At 40.8% G+C, this 17747-nt stretch overlaps 1 protein-coding gene across 1 annotated transcript in view; it reads left to right on the top strand.

The window, feature by feature from the left end:
- cntln (centlein) overlaps positions 1–17747 on the top strand; it is a 167517-nt gene that overhangs the window by 47461 nt on the left and 102309 nt on the right. The window contains exons 10-11 of the mRNA XM_015393275.1: positions 4645–4764; positions 12771–12892. Coding sequence (XP_015248761.1) covers positions 4645–4764; positions 12771–12892 — 242 coding nt within the window. The remainder of the gene's footprint in view (positions 1–4644; positions 4765–12770; positions 12893–17747) is intronic.

Below are 17747 nucleotides of genomic sequence, written 5' to 3'. Positions count from 1 at the left end.
TTTTGAGCAATATACGAATGTAGACACATATGCATCAATGCTGATGCAATACACTATCAGCATGACTTATTTATCTGTATATATGTTAACTAAAGCCCACAAACATTGCAGAAATAAAAACAGTTCTGCAAAGATCAGCGTTGCATAGTAAAAGACTAATATTTTTCTCAGAAACTGGGAAGAAGTAGGTTTATTTAAACCAGTTATAAAGCTTAGAGGAAAATATATTTTTCCAGTTTCTTAGATTGTCTTTGTCTGCAAAAGAAAATCAGTTTAATCATCTAATAGCCATAACAGAAAAAATAAAATAGGCCATCAATACGAGGCCAGACTTTTCTAAACCACAACAACATGTTTTAGAAATACTATTCTACACTTAATTCAGTGTAAACTACAGTTTATAATTGGTCATCTCCTCTTTAAGGATAAGCTTTGAATTTCCCTTTTTGCCGTCTGGGTTTTCCCTGTTGTACTGACCGGCCAAGCCAACTGGCCTGCCACTTGTCAGGGATATGCAGATCAATCTGCTAATTGGTTGCATAAAGTCATTAAGGCTGAGCTAGAACACATGGTTGGTATCCATGCAGGCATGTTTGCAGAACCTGGCACTCCAGGTCGCTAGAGTCAACTGTAGCCCCAAGGCAGGTGTCCAAACATGCTTACAGACATGTAAATCAGTGTTATGGAAGAGATTTCTGAAATAAAAACTCCAAACAGTAAAGTCAGATTTTAACAAGTTCAGTCTTGTTTATACAGACCTCTCAATGGCTCAATGGTCTGTGCTTAATTAAAATCTGACCTTGGATTTTCATTTTTGCATGATACAAGGAGTCCCTCTAACTTTGAAGACATGGAGCTCTTTATGATTGCAACTTGTAAAAATCTCATCCAACATCAGAAGCATTTCAACAATTTTTAAACAAGTCAATTAAGAAAAAAAGGATAAATTATTTTTTCATAAATGCTTCCTTCTTTTACATTGTATTCTCTTGTTTTGGGAGATGCCTTTGTCATTCCCATATGAAAAATCATATGTCGATGATGCAGCACGTCATGCTGGGGTGCCATGTTCCAGAACTGTAACATGATTGGGAAAAAATGTCTGGACGATATTACAAAAATCACGATAAATTTCTCAATTTCAGTCAATTACTATGTAGTTTCAATATTTATATTAACAAAATAAAAGACTGTAAATATTACCCACTGAACATTTTCATGACAATTATGCTGTAATCATAGTCTGTATAACATATTGAAATGTCAGAAAAGTCATATAACCATTATTGAATGACATTATATTTTGATATATATTGTTATTGAAATATTGTCCACCCCTAGGAACCTCTTAGCTGCCCCAGCCTCTCACTCCTAACCTTGATTTGGCCATGTCTAAGAATCCTCTCAGATTTATTGAGCTGGTATTGCTGGACCTTGCGCATCACAGCAGTGCTAGTTATGTTCTGTGGCTTATGACAGCCCCCACTTCACACCTACTCAAACTGCCATACCACCTGGGTTCTTATATACAAGACCTTTGCAAACTATTTAAATCCCTTTGGCATTTTTCCCTTTTTGTCATCTCAAAGTCATAAATTGGAATATAGATTGTTAGGATAATTATAATTGATGATGGGTGAGTTTATTACAGCTTAATATTAGCTGCCTGTTGCGTGTCAGAGCTGATGTTTTCCCCAGTACTTTATCTAAGAGAGGAGCCATGGTTAGAATGGAGGAGCATCAGATATCCACAGCTCAGGTTTGAAGAATAACTGTTTGCTATGAGCAAATCTGTACTTTAAGAAAAATTTCAGAAAAAAAAGCTTTGATTAAAAGAAAAGAAAAACCTGGTTACAGGCTTCAGAGGAGTTGAGACTCCCCTTCCAGCGGTACAATGACATAACATTCAGCCAGATGTACACTGAGCTGGTTTAAATCCTTTTTTGCAATGTCGTGGTTTGGGACCCTACTTGTAGTCAGGGGGTCTTAAGATCAGTTCTGGATATAAAACTAAAAGATAATGGCACCATACAGTTATATGAAAAAGTTTGGGCACTGCTATTATTTTTAATTATTTTTATTTCTAAATATTTGGGTGTTTGCCACAGCTATTTCAGTTTGATATATCTAATGACTGATGGACACAGTAATATTTCAGTATTGAATTGAGGTTTATTGGACTAACAGAAAATGTGCAGTACATGTTAAACAAAACTTGACCGGTGCAAAAATATGGGCACCTCAGCAAAAAAGAGACATTAATGTTTAGTAGATTTGCCTTTTGCAAAAACAACAGCCTCTAGTTGCTTCCTGCAGCTTTTAATGAGATCCTGGATGAAGGGATTTTTGACCATTCTTCTTTGCAAAACAATTCCAGTTCAGTTAAGTTTGATGGTTGCGGAGCATGGACAGCCTGCTTCAACTCATCCCACAGATGTTCAATGATATTCAGGTCTGGAGATTGGGATGGCCATTCCACAACATTGGAATTGTTCCTCTGCATGAATGCCTGAGTAGATTTGGAGCGGTGTTTTGGATCATTGTCTTGCTGAAATATCCATCCCCGGTGCAACTTCAACTTCGTAACTGATTCTTGAACATTATTCTCTGGAATCTGCTGATATTGAGTGGAATCCATGCGACCCTCAAGTTTAACAAGTTTGCCAGTGCCAGCATTGGCAACACAGCCCCAAAGCATGATGGAACCTCCACCTAATTTTAGTGGGTTGAGCAAGTGTTTTTCTTGGAACGCTGTGCCGCCATGCATAACACCTTTTCTAAAGACCAAACCACTCAATCTTTGTTTCATCAGTCCACAGGACCTTATTCTAAAATGAAGCTGGTTTGTCCCAATGTGCTTTTGCAAACCTCAAGCGATTCTGTTTGCGGCATGCTTACGGAAAAGGCTTCTGTCACATCACTCTCCCATACAGCTTCTCCTGGTGCAAAGTGTGCTGAATTGTGGGACGATGCACGGTGACACCATCTGCAGCAAGATGATGCTGCAGGTCTTTGGAGGTGGTCTGTGGGTTGTCCTTGACCATTCTCACCATTCTTCTTCTCTGCCTCTCTGATATTTTTCTTGGCCTGCCACTCCTGCGTCTAACAAGAAATGTGCCTGTGATCTTCCATTTCCTTACTATGATCCTCAGAGTGGAAACTGACAGTAAATCTCTGAGACAACTTTCTGTATCCTTCCCCCTGAACGACTATGTTGAACAATCTTTGTTTTTCTCATGATTGGATACACCTGGCTATGAAGTTCAAATCTTAATGAAGTTACCAAATCTATTTTGTGTTTCATTAAGTCAGTGAAAGGTAGTTAAGGGTACCCAAATCAATAAAATGATTAGGGTACCCAAATTTCGCACCTGTCAAGTTTTGTTTTAATGCATACAGCACATTGTTAGGGGTTAACAAACTTTTTCATCTGACTATGTATTTAATGGTGCCTAAAGGGATAAATCCTTTACTTAGAATATAATTTTTATAATGTGCGTAGGATTAATCCATTTGGGTCATGATCCTGTTCTGGTTCAGTTTTTGTTGGCCACCAGCTAAAAATTTCAGGAACCTCATGTTTAGATTATGTTCGGCATTTATAAACGACTTATAAAACCAAAATGAAATTGGTTGATCATTTTAGCAGACTGGTAAAACCTGAATACTTTTATAAGCCACTGTAATTCTATCACAGTGGCAAGAAGGAATCTGCAGCCCAGCCTGAAAGGAACTCTGGCGACCTTTTTCTGTTCAGTAACTTTTAGATACAACCAACTGGCAGCTTAGTTTTAGACACAATTCTTGAGAGGAGTTAAACTTTTACACAACTCATCATTAACCTCCTCACTTTATCCTCCTCCCCTTCGCTCCTCATCCACTTCTGCCCAAGGACTGTTGGGCATTTAGTCGCATTGCATATTTTAGCCTGCCATCTGGTCAGCCCTCCTTGGCACCGCATGGCGCCTCCTATCCTCTCATATTCATATTCCACTAGCATATTGTTCCCACTGCTTTTGTACAGCATGGCCCCAGCGCTCCTCTGTTTCTTTATTTATTTCTACAGTAGAGACTGGCTAGTGAACTGCACCCCCTCCTAATCGGCAGCTCTTCCAGTTGTCCTATCAAGTGTAACCTGGAGGCCCCTCGTAGAGCAATTAGAGCGGCCTCCCTGCCCACCTCTTGTAATGAAGCCCAGCACATTCTGGAATCTATAGCCCCTTTAGTCTCCCCTAATGGGACATCATTATTGTCAAAGAAACAATGTAAATGGAAATGAACATACTCATTAGCCAGTTGCAGGGAGAAACCTTTGCTGCTCTCAGCTTGCAACTGCTGCTTCCAAACACACAGACACACAGATGTGCACCTCCTCCCTTCAGCTGCTGCTGACTGCTGCTCCGACTCTCCTTATTCCTCTGGCAGCGTGTTTTGTTTGTGTGCGTGCATATGTGCGAACCAGGCAGGGCAATGTTCATGCTTCACTCCAGGTGAGAAGGGAACGGGATGAACACAGATGATTCCATCGTTGGCATTCACTCAACGATGCTGCAGATGTTAATTGCTGCATGAGTTTGTGAATGTCTTTGTAAGTGAAATGTGTTCAAGTTTTCAGCTCAGTGCTTCTTTGCTCGTCTCTCCCAGGGTACACCTGTGCAGCGGTCCAGGTCTCTGTCCCCAGCCAGCAGTGTGGGGTTGGGAAGTGGGAGGCGGATCGAAGCAGAACAAAGAATCCAGGACCTGGAGGAGCTGCTGCAACTCAAGGTAACTACTAACTAAATATTTTAGCATATAGGGCGCTGTGCTAAAGTCTGGAGGCATCAATACTCTGACAAATGCAGAGGATGAACCAGGACTGTGTTGAAACATAGCGGGGGAATTTAGTAAAAATAAAAAAATACAGATTTGACGTTTAGGACCTTTGTTGATGGAAGAATGTCACAGTGATACAAGTGGTCCCTGTATTTCATAGAACAGTGTAAAAAATCTAAAGCAAACACACACAGACTTACTGACTGATTTAAAAAAAACGATCAGCATCAGCAGGGTAGGTCACTGTTGGCTAGTTTGGCTTCTCAGAGGCCAACTGACTTCTTTTCTTGGTTCCTAAAGATGTTTAAGCCTTTCCAGTTCTGGACATGGTCGGACATACGAGGCTTTAGGTTACATTCAATACAATCACTCTGTTGGGATGGTTATATTCATAAATAGATCAACTGAGACACCTGAGGTAAAGGCCCTGGCCTCCATCCAGTCAGGTCTTTGTCTGAACTTTTTCCCTTTACTCAGGTGATAAAACATGATTGATCAAAACAAAGTGGAACAGAACCCTGAGGTGGAATAAAACATTTTAACAATCAAGAGCCTTTATTATCATTATGTATCAATTATATTATAACATTCTACAGAGAAACATGATCAGAAAGCACTCATAATATACAGGTGTAAAGAAAAAAAGAGAATATGCATCCTTAGAGGAAGTTCTTAAAATATAAACAATTCCTCAGAATAATACATAAAAAAATCTTATACGTTAAACACCCTTCTTTAATTTTGTGAAGTAAACATTAGTAATTCTTGTAGACAACATTATATCCTACAAAAAGTCCATTTACTGTTTGCAGAAAGCCTTGTCGTAAAAACAGCAAATGGAAAAACAAAAAAGACAAAAATGCACAAGAATAACTGACTTACAAATGAAGTAGTTTATTAGATTTAAATTAGTTCATTCTGATTAACTGATTGTTTATACTCACCTTCTCTCAGTTCGCCGTTGTTCATCCTGGGCGGAACCTCACCCATAATTGCAGGAGATGTAATACTGGACGTTTGCTTGAGCAGAAACTTGGATGGATCCAAGTGCAGTGCGTTCTGAAATTATATTACAGTTTTATTGAGGCAAGTTGCTGTTAAACGAAAGCTCTGTGTTTACATCTTTAAGCTTTCTCTCTCCAGTTCTTTTTTTGAGACCAGATCACTCCAGACAAACTCTTCAAATAACACTTGATAATGTTTGCATTTAATAACCATGAGACATGACAACAGTTTTTGACATGAACTTGTAAGCTTAGTCAGACCAGAGAAGTTGTTTAGAGTTACAGAAGGCAGCACTTGCAGTGGCCACGATTCACAGTTAATAATAATAATGATAATTGAACTTTATTTTCTCTCACATTGGAGAGTTTTACCTCTGCATTTGACCCATCCCCTTGGGGAGCAATGGGCTGCAATTGTTTGGCGTCCGGTGAGCAGTGTGGGGTTAAGGGTCTTGCTTAGGGACCTAGAGTGCAGGCTGCTTAAAGAAGCATTTTATACAACTCCAGTAAGCCATAATCATCACATCATTACATCATAAACATTTGCAGATGAGGAGACATCTATAGCTCCGGCCTTATCAAACTCTTACACTCTGTTATTAGATCAAGGACACTGCTCTCATTTAATTCCCAAATCTTTGCCTTGTACGTAATGAAAATGACTTTTTATCCTGACAGAAGAACTGTCCTAATTAGATTAACTGCTTTAGTTAGTTAGAAAAACATTAGTTCTGACACGCAACAGGCAGGTATTATTAGGGTTTAACAGACTTGCACATCATCAATAAGAATAATCCTAACAATGCTGGAAATAAGCTCCCTAAGCTATCTCCTAAATGCAGCCAATATATCTTTGCTGTATGGCGGATCATTGAGGAAGGAGAGGATGTGATGACAGAGAAGTCCACACGTCCATAATATAGTAAAAACAGACATGATGCCAAGAAGCACGGCTGACTGACAGGGCTTACCTCAGATGGTTCACATTATGGAGTTAAGTTTTAGCTTTCTCCTGACAGCAAACATAAGCACCATTTAGAAACACATCTAAACCACAGTCATCCACTTCAGTGACACCAAGTGGCACTAACGTCTGACAGGATGTCAGAGCCTGTCTTTAAGTGACAGTTTACATCTGGGTTCATGAGGGATTACGCTCTTTCATACATTTTATTCCATTCATGCTATTTTTATTTGGTAACCTAGTAGGTTCTTGTTTTGTTATATCCCTGTTATATATCTAACAGGGTTGAGTTCCTTCTGGAAGAAACCTGTTTATTCCAGAAAAGTGGAAGAAACTGGAGGAAAGTTTTTTTTTTTTATTCCGTGTCTCCCGGAAGAAACTGGAAGAAAGTCCTTTTAATTTTTCCATTGAAAAGTCAACTCACTCCATCTACCAGGCTACATAAGGAAAAATCTTTATGAAAATACACACAGTGGCACAAAAACCCACGTAATCACATATCTAATACAGAAGTGATCATTTACTGATAGCCTTTAAATGGTAGGAAAACACTTTTTTTTTTACTCAGATTCCACCATTTGGCTTTGTTTCATTAATTTTTTCTGCTATTCATGCCCCCAACCATCCTGGTTAATAGCTATTCAACCCCACCTCGGGGTTATTACCTGATTTGGGCCTGCTGAAGGCAAAATATTCCCCAAAAGAAACAAAACTTTGCAGTTAATTTGACCCTCCAAATTTTGTCCGGGCGGGAAAATAAACATTGCAACCACCATCCGGAAGAAACTTCCAACCCTGATGTCTAAATATAAAAATGTCAGAGTAAACCACATCTGCTTAAGCTTACTGGTCAGTGTAAATACACCACACATTGTGGATATATATAATCATAATGCTTTGTGGTGCTCTTTTATCAGCAGGGAAAAGGAAAAGTCAGAGTAAATAGGAGGTGTAGAGATTAGGGCTGAATGAATTTATCAAGAACCTTAAATCCCGTTGACTGCTATATTCTTACTCCTACTCCAATGCATGGATCTGTGCACTACCTGCAACCTTCTTTTTAATTTCTGTGTGGCGGCAAAAATGCTTCAAGCGTGCTACCGCCACCTAAAAGACTGGACTAGGAAAGTCCATTAAATGGAAGGAGAGCTAAATTTAGCGTCCCTGCAGATTGGAAACTTCTTTGAAAAATTACATTTATGTTGCAAATACAGTGAATTTCCCAAACCTGGTAATGTTGATTTACAGGACAATGAGTAAAAAAAGACACTGAATCTTTTAAAGGAACCTCGGCACAGTAAAGGGCTGGTTATCCCCTCGCATTAGTGTGTCGCAGTTATTTTCAATTTATGCCCGATATTGAAGCGTTATCTGCACTGTGTTATTCCACGACACAAACCAAGAGGGAGAATCACGAACTAGCTGTGGGTCCAGATACCGTATGGCCGAGGAGGTGAGGAAGTGTGGGCGTTTGTGGGACAACGGAGGGACATGAGGGCGAAAAAGAGCGGGGATCCAGGTGGAAAAAGGGTCCCAGTGTGTGTCGCATTCGCTGCGACACACATGCAGATGCTGTGGTTTCTGCGTATAAACCAGCCTTAAGGAGCTGATTAAGAGGATCATAGAAGGTTCAAAGACAATGTTGATCATTTCAATACCAGAGATCAATAATGGTTTAAATGTTTGTGTTCATTTTTTTTTAGCTCAATGCTTTTTATGTGTTTTAGGTTTTTACATTTAGTTCTTTTTATACATTATTTCTTTTGCAGTGATATTTACACTAATGCTTTTCTGCCTTGAAATAGTAAATTATGCAGTTTTCTGTAACATCCAAACCATAAACCTCCAGCTTTGTTCTAGTTTTTCAGACTCACAGAGCAGCCGTTTGTTTAGACAGGCAGATAACAAGAGAGGAGCTTCTTTAGTGGAAGTAGAACAGCTGTATTTCTCTACCAAATTATTGGTCTTTTAACCTTGACATGGTCAGTGATTCCTTCTTCAGTCTTTCTTGTTCTCATCGTCTCGACAGATACCAACTCAGTCCTCACCTTTAACTTGTTTTTGCAACCCAACAATTTGATTTCCTTTCCTTTTATTGCAGCTTATTATATTTCTTCTTCTTAAATCAGACGTTGCGGTTCTTTACGTCTTCATCCTGCCAATCTTTGCCGCTGACCATTGACTCAGTGATTCCACAAAGGTCGTCTCCTTTGAGCACAATCCTCTGAAACACATCAGACATCATTTCCCTGTCAGATGAATGAATTACATCACTAGCAGACAGTTAATGCTCGACATAAATCCAGACACCATGCATGACTGTCTTGGTTAATGGTTCCATTTAGTTGTCTAGCACTTGAAGAGCATTTAGCAAAGGTATGCACAACATTACAGAGGGCATTAGTTCGTGGTGGGATTAAGGGGTTTTGTCCTTTAGTGAATACACCTTCCATCTGCTGCACCATCTTGTCAATTCTTCTCACATTTCTCATGTATTCCTCTCTCTCCTCTACAACGCCTTCCACATTGGATATGGGTGTTGACACGTTGACCCTAACTATTAACCGGAGACAAACAAACAGTTCTCTTAACACTGCTTTTCTTCTTTCTTTCTTCAGCTCAGCTTAAAGTAAAAACTACTTGTTTCAGCGTAATTATTTTTCGGCTTGATGCTCCACGGATGTGTACGCTGGCTGAATACGGGGTTGTATCGATCGATGGGCAAGGGTCTGATGACCAGAGCTCAGCTGCCCAGGGGGAGTTCAGTTAGGAGCCTGGGAAGCCATGATGTGGCTAATGCCCTGCCACTTGCTTTCTCCCAGCTCTCCACTCCTCCATCAGTCAGCCACAACCCTTCAGCTTCTTCCCCCAGCTGCCGGTTTCTCCAGTCAACGCTGCTCCGCTCTAGCCCCCTTTCATTAGAGCCTTGTTTTTGAGAGGTCGGGGGTGGCTTGAAGGGGCCAAGGATGTCTCTCAGATGTCCTCTGTGAATAATCCACACTGGGGAAAAATCCATACTTGTCACATTGGCAGTGTGGATGCACGTTGCATGTGTGCGCAGGCACTTGTTGTGTGTCCGGCGCGTGTTTGTGCGCTCTCTCTGTTCTCTTTGTCCTTGTTAATAATAACAGGGCTGAGGGCTTGCATTTCCCTCTCTGCAGGGTAGCCGTGTCATATCAGCAGTAAACAAGCTCCTTCCCTTCAGAAAGCTCTCGACAACTCTCGCTAGCCCTGGCCACTCAAGCAGAAACCTGTCCTGCACTCCTCCGTTTACTTTTCCTTTTCTTTCTCTCCGCTCTGTTTCTAATTTCTCTGCCTTTTGTCTTACTCTTCCACTTTTATGAGCCGACTTTCTCTGCTCTCTTACTCTTCTCCTCAGCTCTGTCATGTAGGTTGAAAGTTTTTTCCCGGTTGCCCTCGTAGTTAAGGTCAGTGTGATGGGGAGGAGAGGGAACGCTGACAAGTAAAATCCATATGTTGTCTTCTCTCACTCCTTCAGCTCTGGAGCCCAAACTTGGCGCGTTTTAATAGCTGTCAACAAGAATGTCAGCATCAACACCATAAACAGGATCCTCTGATCGCTGTCCACAAACTCAGCTACAGTTCTGATTGTTTAAAACCATGTAAACTAGCTTGGTTTCACTGGCCCCCCAACTCTTACCAGTTATTTAAGGCCCACTTAAAAAGGACATGTCAGTCAGCTTTTTAACAGTTTGAATGTAAACATAAATGTTCCCTCTTGAAACTTAGACTTTCACACAGCAGCCTGAAGTGACCCAAATCCACGAGCCGTATCTGATCTTTTCATGACAGTCTGAACAACACTGATCCAATTTTTTCCAATGTGATCCAGGCATCTTGGCTATGTGGTCTTAAATCGATGTGAATCTGATCTTTTCAGATACAACCTGTGTCTGAACAGCCAGGTCGCATTCATCCGGCCTGAACGCCATTGAGACCCGATTGAAGTCACTATTCTGCATCCTGCTACGCAGAATTGGCAAGAAAAACAACAACCAGGAAGGATGATGGGGAGAGCAGTATTAATGTTTAAACGTTTTGAAAGGATTGTGTTTTTAGGTTGGGAAATATCGCTAGATGAGCTCTAGCACTACCATCCATGTTTACTTTAGTAAACTCAGAGCACGCTTGCTTGTGACGTCATTACATCCTCTTCTGCGCATGAGGGACACTTGCATTGTTTGAATGCAGCTCACTCAGGAGATCACATACAAGTCGCATATATTTGGAAATGTGAACGGCAACGCAAAAAAAAAATCGGATTTCATAAACAAATCGGAATTGAACATTAAGGCCTGCAGTGTGAATGTAGCCTAAGTGATCAATGTTGTCTTTGTTTTAGGGCAAAGTCCTGACAGCAGAGATCCGTTCCTTGATGCCGTCATCCCCAGTCATGGCTGCTAGCGGCTAAGAGTTTGAGTTTAAAAATTAGGTCTTTCACAAGCAATGCTCCTGTTAGTGGTTTCATGTGTTTAACTGATGATTCTGGTTCCTTTACAAGACTGTGCTGCAAATTTTCTCACTTTTTTTCAAACTCCAACCTCAAATTTTAACGGATTTCGCTGGGATTTTATGACGTAGACTAATGTGAAGTATTACACATGTGAAGTAGCGTTTTATTCAGTCCTCTTCAAACCAACACACCTGAAAGTATTCTGGCCCGCAGAACTCTTCTAACAAAGAAATAGATCTGTCTAAATCTAAATGTTATGATCTTGTGGGCTTTATCGGGTTGAAGACTAAATGATGGAACAGATTGCTTCTTTGTTTCTCATTTTGGTTGATATTAGGTATCATTATTTGGACATCCCTACCTGAACTGGAAAAAGTTTGGCTCAGGTGCAGACCTATCAAGTAGGCCTGCACATCATTACCCCATTTACGCTACCCTTGAAAAACCGTGCCGAGATCGGTCCGAACTCAGTAACTGAGATAACTTATTGTGTGTAAATGGAAAGCAAACTGAACTGAACCGAGCTAGACACAACTGGACCGAGATAACTGCAGACCAGTTCCAAAGGTGGGCTTGGCTCGGTTTTTCCCTGGCTCGGTTCTCTGATAATAAGAGCGCATGAGCAGAACGCGTCATCTCCATCTGGCTGCACATCCCGATTTACACTCCATTCCAGTAGTTGGTGCTAATGCCCCTCCGGAAACAGAAGAAGAACAACTTCTTCTTCAACTATAAACAACAGTCGAAATCTTCTCCACGCAACATTTTAAATAATGGCATTTTAAACAATGACACCAAAGTACAGCAATAATAATCAAGCATAACTTTCTGAATGTGACGGGCGCCGCCATTTTGATTTGCTTTATTCCCTCCTTCTTCGTCTTCTTCTTCTTCTGTTTTATGGTGTTTGGCACACAACTTTTGGGTCATTACTGCCACCAACTGCTTGATTTCCTCCTTCAATACTGGCAGTAATACCGCAAATCGTCACTAGGAGGCGAGGAGTCGAGCAACCGAGATAGCGTGATGTGTAAACGGTCGTCAGAACCGAGCTCAGCCTGGTTAACTGATCCGAGCTCAGACCGGTCTCAGCATGGATCGGTTTTTCAAGGGTAGTGTAAATGGGGTGTAAGGGGATGTATCTCTGTGCAATACTCTTGTCACAACAGCTTCTTTATAGTTCATGTAAAAGGATCATTTAACATGTAGGAACCTGGTGAGAGTCAAAGGGGAATGGATTGAGCTAAATTCAGGGAAAATAAGAAAAACACACTTTTTAGATTCATTTTATCTGTAAAAAATGTTGATAGCCATGTATGTCATGTGTTACATTACTTATCGCTGTTCTGTGATATATATTCAGTCTGTGGTTGTAACAAAACATCAGATTGGTGTGAACACTTTTTAGATTTACTATGTGACTGTTTAATTATTCAAACTGGAGGAAAAGTTACCTTTGCTCTGATTCACTTCTTTAAGCGACTAAAAAAGACTAATAAATTGTTGTTCTTTGCAGACTGAAGAGAACGAGGAGCTGAGAAAAGCTCACGACCAGCGGCGGGAACGTCTGTGTCTGATCCAAACCCACTACAGGAGCATCCGGGATCAGATGAAAGAGATGGAGAAGTCTCATGGCTTGTGAGTACACACCTTACCCCGCCATCTGTAACGCCCTGTCAGCCAGAGGTGACGGAAACATTCCCACAGCCAATCAAAGCAAAGCTCCTCAAAACACAAGGACTTCTAGTTCAGCTCTGAGTAGGAGACCTTTCAAAACACATAACTCACCTCACCTCGTGTTAAAAGCCCCCTGAAACCCTTCACAAATTGTCTTAGGGCCCATTTCTCTCCACATGTTGTCTGATAAGACCTGAGTGCAGGATTTAGGAAAGTAGGAGGAATTCTTCCTTTGCCTTTGAAAAGCTCAGAGGTTTTAAATCCAGTCAATTTGGTGCGTTTTGCAGTGAGCGATTGTGTGCTTCTGTGTCTCTTCTCCCTCAGCGTTCATTAAGATGTGAGAGCCAGAGGCTTGAGGTGTCTGGTCCTGGGGGTGCAAGGTGTTTGAGAAGCCCTGTGGAGGTTGGGGGGTGGGTGGAGAGTGGGCCATTTCCTGCTTCAACCTGTTATCTTCAGCAGAAACCGCAGGATTTTTACACTACAGTGAAAAACCTTCTGCTAAATGTCATTAACATATGCTTTCCTTTTCTCCTTTGTCTCCCTGCCTCTTATCACCTTGTCGTTTTTTTTTTTTTTCCCCCACTGCATCCCGTCGTCACTGAGACCCTTTATGGTGTAGGTAAAGATGTGTACGCTCGTTGGCCACTGGGGAGCGAAGCGTTAACTTTGTCAGCTGTTTTCTCTCCGGGTTAATTAAAGAAAAGAGCCGTACAACGCGAGCCCGTGTGAAAGTGCAGCGAGCACGTTCAGCCCGGGGCTTGACTCGGCTCACGTCGGCTCACTGTAGCTCATAGCATGCGTCTGAGGCGCAGACGTAGAGGGAACATCAACACCGCCGCTGCACACTTCAGCAGGTTATCAGAGAAATGTCCCAGAGTTTTACTTTCTGCATATTTCCTTACAATATTTGAAAATAAAACCGTAATGTTGTAATGTAAAGTAATTTTTCTTCACCTGTTTGGAAGGCTCTGCTGTCAGATATGCTTTGAAATGATATTGATATATTAGGCAGCTTTGCCCTTTTCACACTGAAACGGCCTTGGCAGCAGTCACTCACTCAGCGTTATGATCTCGCCATTCATTTGGCATTAGGCCACATTCTTAAACAGCCGTTAAACCCACTGGGGTAATGCTAGCCCAAACCAGAGACAATAGAAAATGATTTAAAAACTCCTATTAGTGCGAGGAAATCAGGGCCCTAACAAGTCAGTGGGGATCGGCACACTGTCTCATTGCATTTCCAGCTTGTTAGGGATCTTCTTGGAGCTCTCCTGCTGTGTTGTTGCCTTTTTGGAAAGACGGACAAGAGTCGATTTTGTTCCCCTTTTCTCTGTCGGTCCTCGAATGTCGACCCTTGCAGCAGCTCATTGGAAGGAACGGTTTGCCTCTTTCAATATAAACTGATGCTTAGTTTGACAAACAGATTTGCTGGTTGCTCTCCACCACCCCGTATAATGACACTTAACGAGAACCAACCTTCTATAAATAACTGATAATAAGCAAAATATTCGATATTTTAAAAGATTTTTTAAACCCACAGAATAGCTCTTTAATAAAGATCAGAGAACAAGGAAATCATATTTAAATGTCAAATCATTCTGGCTTAAACATGTATATAAATGTACTCTTTATCAGACAATATATCTTTTTAACATTTATCAGACAGATATTCTCCTAAAATTTAGAAAAGTTCTATATTTTAAAAAATATCCAGTCTTAAAGTCTTTGTTTTTTTTCCCCATTATCTTTTGCAGGCCAGTTAGTTATAGGTCAGCTTCTACACCTAAATTCGGCCAATCATATATCAGCGGTCATCTGTCAGTCACATTTTTTTAGTCATAGCATCTTAATTAATATGTCACAGCTAAAGTACGCAACGGTTGAAATAAAGAATAAGAATCCTTAACTTTCCCATTGAGATCCGTCCCAGTGTTCACAGGGATGGACGTCTGTGTCTTCAGCAGGCGTAGAGCTAACAGAACTAGCAGCGTTGCGCGGCAAGGGCTCAAACATGTACGGCTGTAAGCCTTCTACACCAAACCAAGCTTCTGCCGCCCTGGCGTCCTCTTCCACAACATCTTCATCCCCGCTTTCCTCCTCTAAATAAAAAATGTACGAGGGAGGAGACTCATCCAGGACCTCCGACACAAAACTCTCCTCCTCTTGCATGTTTCCGCTGCCCATAGCGTTCCTTGACAGTGTTGTTTCTAATTCACCAATTTTGTGCTACTTGGTCCCAATGGAATTTCCCATTGGGAACCTGCTAGCACTAAGTTGCTAACTGGTTGACAAGATGCTTCCGATAAACTGGCCACAATAAAACTTGCTTGCGAACCTTCCGTCACAACGATCCCGCCCTCTTGATTAACAACCAATCACATTCACTTTATTCACTCGTGTAAAGTCGTGCACCACTCTGGAGAATTCGGAAATGTAACTGGTTGTAAGAGTCGTTTCCCTACGACTTTAATTTTGGGAAAAAGCAAGTTAGGCAATATGCAAAACAAAATAGTTTACAAGATACAACTCTGATGTGCCAGATTCAGTTATGAAGTTTAAAAGAATTAGATTTCTTTTCTTTTAAAGTATGGACATGGGTCTGGTCCAAACTGTTGTGTTCAGCTGCATCAATATGGACCCTGTTTAGGTTCTTAAGCAATAAATACACCGGATGCGTAACACCGTGTAAGAGCACGTAAGCCCAGCTGAGCTGCATAAGTGCATCTGTTTGAAAACTGAAATTTACACCAGAAGCTGAAAAGAACGCTCCAGCATGCTCTGAGCAAAGAGGAGCTTTTGTGACCTGGTAAGTAAATTAAACATTACTATGTATGAAAGTTATGAACTTATAAGTAATATATGATCTCCTTAAATCAGCATCTTGACCAATATGCTAACAGAAAAAAACAGATGTGTTTCTGTTTCTTCCTAGCCCAAACTGGAGCATATTTGCGTCTGAAATTAGAAACTTATCCTGAATCAGGAACAGTGTTACATATCTACACGTGTAATACGGGCATTAAGCGAGTATATTATGTGTCCAGTGTAAATAAATTATACTGTTTAAAAGGGAAACCTGTGACACGTCGCTCATGCATATGTCGCTTTGCTACGCTTACGCGCTATTAAGCGTGCGGTGCATTTACTGCTTTAGTTTTCTGTTCATTTTACGTTACTGTTTTACACCTGGAGGAGCCTCCTCTGCTGGACTTTTAACCACGTAAGTTCTTACCTGCAGTTGGTAGCAAAAAAAACCTAAGTTTCGCAATTGTGGTGTTTTTATTAAATGACAAATACAATTAAAATGTTTACGTGCCAACTCTGAAAACAACGAGTTATATCTGTATTTTAGCCATTGTTCTACTGGGCGCCATCATCATCCAACGACATCTGGTCTTTGTCTTTTTACAAGGCAGTGAGGTTCGGTTACAGATCATGTGACTCATTCAATGCCAAAGAAGTGTTTCCATTGCAGATTTGCAAAATATAAGAACGTCAATGCAGTCTTTCCATTCAGTTAATTTATTTTTGTAATAATTTTTGCAATAGGTTTAATGAAAACACACTTAATGTCTTCCATGTTCTGCCTGGATGGTTTACTTTTTCAAACGGCCTATTGTTGTTGATTTTTGTCCAAATTCTATGACACGTGGTCTACATAGATCTTCTTCAAGGAGGATTTTCTGTTGTCTTTTGAATTTATGAATCTAGCAGATTGCAGCTGGGTGGTAAATCACTGGTTCCAGCCTGGAAACATTTACTTAGCAAACAGTAATAATACCAAAGGTCCATTTTTATATAAACATGCAAGAAGTGTGCATCTGTCCAGCCCCACTGAAACATTCCTGCCATTTACTATTACTTTACATCCATATTTCCACCAAATAACATGAAGAAGAGAGAAAAAAAAATCAAATTCTTATTCATATTGGAGAAGGGAGTTTTTATTTTCTCTAATCAGACTGGGGATGATGGGGGTGAGCAAATAAAATTAAAGGTTATTAAAGCATCCGTACACTGATCAAAGTTGCGCCCATAAACAGATTCCCCCTGTTTCAGAGCAATTAGCCGCAGCGGCGTGGAAAAGTTCTTTCTATCTCCTCCTGCTTAATAATGGAAACCGGGAGGCCATGGGGGAACGTGCTCCGAGGCCAGAGAAGCATAGCTCTCTCCCGGCTCCATGTTCAACAGCGTTTAGACCCACTGTGCACAAATTACAGTTTATACAGATTTACCATCAGTTAGGAAGGCTCCATGAATTTTTCCTAATAACTGCAGTTGATGGATGGTACAGAAAAGTCACACAGAAAGAATTTAAACACGAGTGGGAAAAATTATCACTTGCTTTTGGAGCAGCAGGTGGTTTGTACACCATTAAAGTTCTGTTTACCATGTTTCCCGCTATGAAAGAGCCACTTTCATTCTCAGCAATAAGGCACATTGAAAATCCCCATCCCGCTTCAATGAGGTTCTGTAAATGTACTTCTAATTGGAGTATTCACATACAGTTTACATAATGAAAAAGATTAAAAAGCAAACATGTTTAATAATATGTTCAAAAGGCAAAAAATGTATCCTCTTCTATGGGCAGATTAGTCACATGCATTGCTGGGTTGCGATTTAAAGGCTGCTGTTTGGTAGCCTCGTGAGACCATCTTGATCTCGCAAGCTTTCAAGGTTTCACTCGCAGATCAGTCTGGAGACTCTCCGTTAAAGAAAATTTGGAGTCGTTCACCAAACGAACGTCCATCAGCGTTGGCTTTGTGGCAGGTTGAGGTGTGACGCAACGAGAAGCGCGACAGTTCAGTCTAAAGAA

Source organism: Cyprinodon variegatus, unplaced genomic scaffold, assembly GCF_000732505.1.
Source record: "Cyprinodon variegatus isolate N-32 unplaced genomic scaffold, C_variegatus-1.0 Scaffold634, whole genome shotgun sequence".
NCBI classification, from domain to species: domain Eukaryota; kingdom Metazoa; phylum Chordata; class Actinopteri; order Cyprinodontiformes; family Cyprinodontidae; genus Cyprinodon; species Cyprinodon variegatus.
Note: the sequence above shows the minus strand (reverse complement) of the source record. Positions and strands in the feature narration are given on the sequence as shown.